Genomic DNA, 9,176 nt, shown 5'->3' on the forward strand with positions numbered 1-9,176 from the left:
TATCTCTGTGTCAAGTAAAACCACAAACACATAACTGAATCTGTGAGTGCCACCGGCACCTAACCTTCCACACTATCACATTATTCCCTCCTTGGTATCAACATAAGTGTAAAAAACTCAAACTCAATGGGCTGTGCAAGTTTGCAATTACCGTCAGCGCTGTCACACTCACCAATCACGCCATATTTTCTTGCCTTTTTGCACTTGATTCCCTGACTCAATAGTGACATCATCAGCAACATTGTCTTCATCAGCAGCATCAGCGTTGATGTCAATGTAATCTCCAAACCCCTTTGCTTGAAACAAACCGGATAAGAAGAAGGGGACAAAGGAGTCTAAAAATTATTGTATTGGTGGAGCGGCAGTAATTACATCTTCTTGGTTTCAGTTTAATTTCGCCTCCACCTCAACAAAACCAATACCAAAGGCACATTTGTGATTTAACTTTTTTTGTTTTCCGACTTCTACTTGCATGCAGAGAAAGGGAGAAAGAGTTGTAAGTTTCCGTTTGACGTTTGTTGTTATGCTCGTGTAACATATTAGATAGGGTAAAACCATTTTATTTAGAACCTAAAGGTCATTCATATAAACTCAAACGAAAGGCTACGAAACAGTTTGACGACTGCATAGCGTTATTTTTCAGAACTGTTAAGGGTTAAAACCATAAGAAAATGGTACGATAAGAGCAATGACGATCATTTGCAAAGATCGGATCATATGACTACACCCACCTTCCTTTAAAGGTAAAGATGACTGACTTAGTTAGTTATCATTGCATCATACTACAACATAGCAAATACTGATCACAAACACTGAGTTTAACAAAAATGAGTTTCTTTAACCGGAATTGTTTTTCGTGAAATTTATGTAAAATGAATTTCGTAAAGACTATATTTACAAAGTAAAGGATTGTACACTGTCATGAAAGTATCGGGAATTTATAAATAAAACGAAAATGTTTCAATAATCATTATAATTTGTTCTACCGCCTTCAAACTAACACCCATTTGAAGTGATGCCAACTCTTCTTCCAATCGTCAAAATATTTTTTATAGGCACTTTCCGGGATGGCCTTCAGCTCTCGCGTCGAATTTGTTTTGATGTCTTCAATTGAGTCGAAGCGTGTTCCTCGAAGTGGATATTTCAGTGTGGAGAATAAGAAAAAGTCACAGGGAGGATATCAGGTGAATACGGTGCTTCCTCAATGATATTTTCTGAGTGTTTTTCCAAAAATTCGTTCACAATGATGGTTTTTTGCGATGGTGCGTCACCATGATGAAGAATCCAAGAATTGTTGGCCCACAAACTCGGACGTTTTCGAGAGATAGCGTCTCGTAAGCGCCTCATAACACCAAGATAATACTCTTTGTTGACGGTTTGACCAGTTGGAACGTATTCATAGTGAACGACACCAAGAATATCGAAGAAAACAATGAGCATGACCTTCACTTTCGATCGGCTTTGGCGAGCCTTTGGGCCGCCATTCGGATGATTTCTGGTTCGTAAGTGTGTCATATTCGTAGACCGATGTCTCGTCACCAGTAATTATGCGTTCCATGAAGGTGGGATCCGAATTGGTTCGATCCAGCATGTCTGCAGCTATCTGCTCTCGATACTTTTTTCGAAGGAAATTCAGCTTTATCGGAACAAGTCTTGCAACAACGCGTTGCATGCCCAATTTTTCATGCATAATCGTACGTACGCTCTCGTGTGAGATCTCCAATTTATGGGCAATCTCTCTCAAGCTCACATGGCTATTTTCGGCAACAATTTTATTCCCTTATTCAACGTTATCATCGGTCACACTCGTTGAAGGCCGTCCAGAACGAAGCATGCCTTCGAGGGTCTCCCAACCCTCCTTGAATGCTCTTTACCATTCGTAAGTGCGCGTTTTTGATAGAGCAGATTCAACAAAAGCCTTCTGCAACATTTTCAATGTATCGGCACACGAAAATTCGGTCGCAACACAAAATTTAACACAAATACGTTAACCAATATCTTCGGTCATTGTAAAATTCGACAAACACTACTGAGGTCGACTGACATAAACAGCTGCTGTAAACACACTGGTTGACAGATCGCGCTAATTTTTGGCATCATAATTAAGGACAGTTGTACCATCCTAGGAAAAGGTAAGGGGGAGAATTAAATGAAGAATTCCCAAAACTTTCTTGAAAAAAGAAACTTGGATTAGCATTTTGTTTACTTAAATTCACAAGAAAATAAACTACAGCGTAGACGAATATCGAGATTTGCATTAAAATCTTAGCCATTAACTTCATGTCGAGATCAGCTGATTATAAATGCATTATAAATGGAATTCGCTCGAACTTAGCTCCGCCTTATTCAGTGTTTCTGTGCAACACATATTTACGATACTTTATATGGTTTCTGTGAAACATCCTGCATGTGTTGCAAGTAGCACTGTTGCAGAACGTGGAGGCTTTATTGAGTTTGTTCCCTGCAATTTCCTGTTTGCTCGTGCGACTTTTAGGCCATTAGTTTAAACGGAGTTGGAGTACAAATTTAAGGGTGTAATTACATGAATGTGTCTGTGACTAGACCTGCAACTTGCACGGGAATTGCAAGAAAGATTTGTAAAAGATGCACTTGAACCCATTGCGGTTTATTACATGGCATGTGTCTCCAACAAATGTGGGCGATGAATCTTAATAAGGGGTGTTTTTTTAGACTGGTGGTTTTCAATCATTTGATACTTTTTTGTAGGTGGCCTTTTTGACAGCTCATTTTTGTCTTGCCATTTAAAAATGAACAGACTTGTTCCGGAACAATGTTTGGAAAGTGTGAACATCTTTTACTAAAATGATATTTCGTTTATCGTACTACGCCCAATATTAAGACGACTTAATTGCCCAGCGGAATTATTATTCCGAGCTACTATAAATCGGTTTCACACCACGTTTATACTTACTAGTGGTCGCTAGCACCGAAGACGCTATTGTTGCTATAGAGCAAAGTATCAAAGAAAATACGCATGCATCCATCCGCGCGCAACAATTAGATCCATTTTATGGAACTTTTTATTTCTTTTTAAAATGAGATGACAAATCCTCATCTTTATAATATAGCTATTTCTCGGCCATAACATTATATTATACGCATTTTGTTTCTTCTTGAAAACCACATGTCTAAAACAGACACCCTTTATCAATTTGTTCACCAACCCCTGTCATCTCACACCATTTCCGCTAACAAACACTTATCCGGACAAACAAGTAAGCAAAGAAACGACATTGTGGAGCAAAGACAAACCCTTGCCAATTCCGGCAACTGTTTGCTCGGGCTTTCTAAAAGGTCTTTCTGGAACAAAAGCGGCAACGGCAGCATCTACATAGCTGTTAAGAATATAAAGAACGAACGTAAGAGTGCTGCTGGTAAGGTAGACTTTCCAAAGAGCCAAGACAAACTGCCTGAGACTTTGTGAGCGGCGCTGCTGCTAATACTTGAAACCCATGCGACAGTAACGCAAAGCATATAAATGGGCTTAAGCAAACAGTTGAAAGAAGCACAGGAAGGGACTAAAAAAGTGTGTAAATAGAAAAAATATTTGTGAAAGAAAAAAACGAGAGATAATATCTAGGTGGGATATGATTGCAGTCTGGCTTCTAAGAATTTAGCTGCATTATTACTGGGGGGATTTTAGCAGCTGTCCGGCTTGAAGTGCTTCTTTGGTTATCCACTGTTAGCATCAGCAATCATCGCATTTAACGTTAATTTCTCTAACACACAAATAAAATCTTTTAATGCTTGAAGTTTTATCTTTAAATTGCCATCTCATAACTGTAAATGCACATATAAACAATGTGACAAATTGATACGTATCCTGGTGCTTCACATTTTTTTCTCCTTCTTTGCTTTATTTATTTTTTATGTTTGTTCTTTCAGATGCTTCCAACTACTTTGACACCCAAGGACCTAATTTTTCGCATGAGCCGCCATCGCGCATCGAATTCACCAACAATGCTGGCAGCATTGCCGATTGCATAGCGCATGGCAATCCACCGCCGAATGTCGAATGGCTGGACAAGGACAATAATCCCATCACCTCGATATCAAAGGTAAGATTTATTCTGTCTCAGGCTTAGATAGCGGTTACAGTTAGGCGTGCAAAACATGTATGCAAAACTTTCTTTATTTTTTAACTCTCATACCTTTTTTGTTCTCTAACGAAAGCATTGGAGAAGAGCTTTTTCACGGATGGATCGAAGTTAAGAGGGAGGGCAGTATGTTAAATCTTCTGTTGGCAACTCCCCATTAACTGAACTTTCAGACTACCAAACCAGTGTGGCGTCTTTCAAGCGGAGTCGGCTGCCTCCCAGGTAGTAGATGATGTGTTGCTCCGAAGTGCAGCTTTCTTTAGAGAATTGTGCATTCACTCCAAAAGCCAACTTTAAACTCGCTGACTGTGCGTTCAAAAGTAGTCAACGTGGACATGACCTTGTTAGTAGTAGCAGCAAGTTTCTTGCATATTAGACATGTATGCGAAAAGCTTTCTAGGCAGGGCAGATCTTACCCTAATTTAATCCGATTGGACCTATGGACCTCCAATGAACTCGACCAAGTGATGGTCGACAACCAGAGCATGTGCGGCTGCGACATACTTCTGGGTTAGACTTGTTCTTAGCAAAGGTAATCTCGTCACAAAGGTGTTCTGAGTAGGTCACTGTCTAATAGGTTCACACGCCGCATGGCAAAATATTTTGTCAGAAGCTTTTTACCAGAGCTTCGATTCCAGGAAGGCGAAGTGGAAACTGTTTGTTACTTTTTCTCTAATTCCCGGCTTTCACTAAACTGCGAGGTTGTATGATTAAAATGGGCGAACTTTCAGAGATGTACTATTCGCAAAGCGCTTGGTCTAAAGTAATAGTAGTTTAAGTTATTTTACGTTCCTTTCTATGGACCTTGGTCGTGAACAACCTGCTAAAAAAACTTAAGGATCGTGGCTGCCGATTTATTGCCTATGCAGACGATGTAGCGCACATGGTCAATCATAACTAATTGGACATCCGGAAGTGTCCTCGCTGTTAACCCAAATAAACCTCCGATATCAGGGCGGCGATACTAGCCTTGTAATAAGACTAGTATGGGTTTCAGGCCACAGTGGAGCCACAAGCCATTGTTAAGCTTACGGAATGGCGAGGAAAGGCATGCTAATCCCGCTATCAGTAAAATGATAACGGGTCGGGGTTCTCCTCTTCTCGTTTGTGCCACGACTGGTAAGTTGGATTTCGCGGCAACTTGCTCAGGACTGGGCTACCATCGGTTTAAGCGCAGTCGCAAGAATCTTTTGACCGAAGATTGAACTCTATAGTTGTGGGGTTCGAGCTCGTCAATGTCCTAGCGTCATTTATTCTATAAGGTCTTACCTGACGGACTTTTTGAATCGAGTACCCCCTGATGCGTTAGAATCTGCTATCTTTATCGATTGCCCAGTAAGAATTTCATGACATTTCATCAATGTGGAAAATGGAAGTGAAGTTATTGCGTTTTAAGTGTCAGTACGTTTGTGTTATCGGTGCGAAAATTAACTTTGAACAAAGAGTCAACATTAAATTTTGTTTTAAAATTGGTAAAACTTTTACCGAAACGTTTCAATTGATGAAACAAGTTTACGGCGATGATTGCCTAGCCCGCAGCAGAGTGCACAAGTGGTTTCAACGTTTTCAAAGTGGTCGTGAGGACATAAATGACGATCAACATGTGGGCCAATCAAAATCCGTGATCGCCGGAAATTCCATCGAAACTGTGCGTGAATTCATCAAAAATCAGCCAAAATCATCATTGAAATTCATGAAAATGAAATTGAGCATCTCCAAAACATCGATTTATCGCATTTTGACCAAACATTTGGGCTTACGAGCACACACCTCGGTTTGTTCCGCACAAATTGATTGACGACCACAAATTGCTCAGAATCCAACATTCAAAAGACGCTTGTGACCGATTATTTGACCAAAAATCACATTTTAACCATTAACCACTCCCCGTATTCACCTGATATGGCACCGTGCGACTTTTTCCTTTTCGGCAAAATGTATTTGCACATGAAAGGAAAGCGTTTTGAAGACGTAGAGGCCATTCAAAAGGCTTGCACCGTCATACTGGTGGCCATACCGGCCAACGAGCTAAAACACTCGTTCGACATACTTTTGGACCGTGCAAAAAGCTGTATTGATGCATAAGGAGACTATTTTTAATAAAATAAATTAATTTTGCCGAAAAAACCGTTTGTCTTGTCTTTTTTCAAAGTCCTGTTTACTTTAGAAGAGGATGGAGTCATGTGTAGAAGTTCACGCAAGTGAGGAAAGTTCTCTGAGCACCCTTCACAACAGAGTAGCCAGAAACGATTCTTTTACACATGGCTCAAGCAGCTCACTGCTTCCGGTCTTTGACCAAGTATCCTCTGGGTAGCCTAAGAACATCCGTTTGAAGGCGAGCTAAAGTGAGAAGGCGAAACATTACCTACAAGGGTTGTGCAATGGGTTTGGGACCCGCCACGTAAAACAACACCCCCAGTGAAGAGCTATAACCAGCCTCGGATGAGAGACCCCCCTTTTGATGACGACCATGGCAAACGAAATAAGGACTAAGAATTGAGGGCATGCACCTGGAATGTCCGGTCCCTTAATTGGGAAGGTGCCGCTGCCCAGCTGGTTGATGTCCTCGTAAAAACAAAGGCTGACATCACCGCCGTCCAAGAAATGCGATGGACGGGACAAGGACAGAGACGAGTAGGTTCTTGTGACATTTACTACAGTGGCCATATAAAGGAGCGCAAGTTTGGTGTAGGATTCGTGGTGGGAGAGAGACTCCGTCGCCGAGTACTATCATTCACTGCGGTGAATGAACGTCTAGCCACAATCCGCATCAAAGCGAGGTTCTTCAACATGTCACTGATTTGCGCCCACGCCCCGACGGAAGAGAAGGACGATGTGACCAAAGATGCCTTTTATGAGTGCTTGGAGCGCACTTATGAGAGCTGCCCCCGCCACGATGTCAAAATCGTGCTTGGCGACTTTAACACCAGGGTGGGCAAAGAAGGTATCTTTGGCACTACGGTCGGTAAATTCAGCCTCCACGAGGAAACATCCCCAAATGGGTTGAGGCTGATTGACTTCGCCGGGGCCCGAAATATGGTTATCTGAAGCACTGGTACGACGAAGAGTGCCATGTCGCAGCGGAGAGAAAACAGGCTGCCTACCTCGCAAGGTAAGATAAGGGTAATGCTCGAAAATTCTACGAAAAAATGCGGCGACTTACGGAAGGTTTCAAGACCGGAGCGTATTCCTGTAGAACCCCCAAAGGTGATCTAGTCACTGAAGCCCAGAGCATACTTAAATGATGGAGGGAACACTTCTCCAGCCTTCTGAATGGCAGTGAACGCACAACACCAGGAGAAGGAGAACCCGATTCCCCAATCGATGACGATGGAGCAGACGTTCCATTACCCGACCATGAAGAAGTTCGAATAGCAATTGCCCGCCTGAAGAACAACAAAGCGGCAGGGGCCGACGGATTGCCGGCCGAGCTATTCAAACACGGCGGCGAAGAACTGATAAGGTGCATGCATCAGCTTCTTTGTAAAATATGGTCGGACGAAAGCATGCCCAACGATTGGAATTTAAGTGTGCTATGCCCAATCCATAAAAAAGGAGACCCCACAATCTGCGCCAACTACCGTGGGATTAGCCTCCTCAACATCGCATATAAGGTTCTATCGAGCGTATTGTATGAAAGATTAAAGCCCACCGTCAACAAACTGATTGGACCTTATCAGTGTGGCTTTAGACCTGGCAAATCAACAACCGACCAGATATTCATCATGCGCCAAATCTTGGAAAAGACCCGTGACAGGAGAATCGACACACACCACCTCTTCGTCGATTTCAAAGCTGCTTTCGACAGCACGAAAAGGAGCTGCCTTTATGCCGCGATGTCTGAATTTGGTATCCCTGCAAAACTAATACGGCTGTGTAAACTGACGTTGAGCAACACCAAAAGCTTCGCCAGGATCGGGAAGGACCTCTCCGAGCCGTTCGATACCAAACGAGGTTTCAGACAAGGCGATTCCCTATCGTGCGACTTTTTCAACCTGCTTTTGGAGAAAATAGTTCGAGCCGCAGAACTAAATAGAGAAGGTACCATCTTCTATAAGAGTGTACAGCTGCTGGCGTATGCCGATGATATTGATATCATTGGCCTCAACACCCGCGCCGTTAGTTCTGCTTTCTCCAGGCTGGACAAGGAAGCACAGAAAATGGGTCTGGCAGTGAACGAGGGCAAGACGAAATATCTCCTGTCATCAAAGGTTGCACTCGCGACTTGGAACTCACGTCACTGTTGACAGTCATAACTTTGAAGTCGTAGATAATTTCGTCTATCTTGGAACCAGCGTAAACACCACCAACAATGTCAGCCTAGAAATCCAACGCAGGATAACTCTTGCCAACAGGTGCTACTTCGGACTGAGTAGGCAATTGAGAAGCAAAGTCCTCTCTCTCGACAAACAAAAACCAAACTCTATAAGTCACTCATAATTCCCGTCCTGATGTATGGAGCAGAGTCTTGGACGATGTCAACAACGGATGAGTCGACGTTGCGAGTTTTCGAGAGAAAAGTTCTGCGAAAGATTTATGGTACTTTGCGCGTTAGCCACGTCGAATACCGCATTCGATGGAATGATGAGCTGTACGAGATATACGACGACATTGACATAGTGCAGCGAATTAAAAGACAGCGGCTACGCTGGCTAGGTCATGTTGTCCGGATGGACGAAAACACTCCAGCTCTGAAAATATTCGACGCAGTACCCGCCGGGGGAAGCAGAGGAAGAGGAAGACCTCCTCCCCGTTGGAAGGACCAAGTAGAGAAGGACCTTGGAATATCCAATTGGCGCCACGTAGCGAAAAGAAGAAACGACTGGCGCGCTGTTGTTAACTCGGCTATAATCGCTTAAGCGGTTTCTACGCCAATTAAGAAGAAGAATTTTACTTTAGAAAGCACCTTGTAGAAATAAGTAAGCATGTATGCGTAAAAACAGAGGAAGGAATGAACTTATACATAATATTCATAAAATATATATGTATGCGTAAAGCTTGATAACTTTTTTTTTAAAAAAACGCATAAAATTTGCAAAAATTCATCGGTTCTTATTT

General features: G+C 42.4%; 1 protein-coding gene across 1 annotated transcript in view; it reads left to right on the plus strand.

The window, feature by feature from the left end:
• Positions 1-9,176, plus strand: part of LOC126753688 (cell adhesion molecule Dscam2-like) — an 83,366-nt gene that overhangs the window by 22,061 nt on the left and 52,129 nt on the right. Inside the window, exon 4 of the mRNA XM_050465363.1 lies at positions 3,907-4,079. Within this exon, the coding sequence (XP_050321320.1) occupies positions 3,907-4,079 (173 nt within the window). The remainder of the gene's footprint in view (positions 1-3,906; positions 4,080-9,176) is intronic.

Source organism: Bactrocera neohumeralis, chromosome 3 (genome assembly GCF_024586455.1).
Source record: "Bactrocera neohumeralis isolate Rockhampton chromosome 3, APGP_CSIRO_Bneo_wtdbg2-racon-allhic-juicebox.fasta_v2, whole genome shotgun sequence".
Lineage (NCBI taxonomy): Eukaryota > Metazoa > Arthropoda > Insecta > Diptera > Tephritidae > Bactrocera > Bactrocera neohumeralis.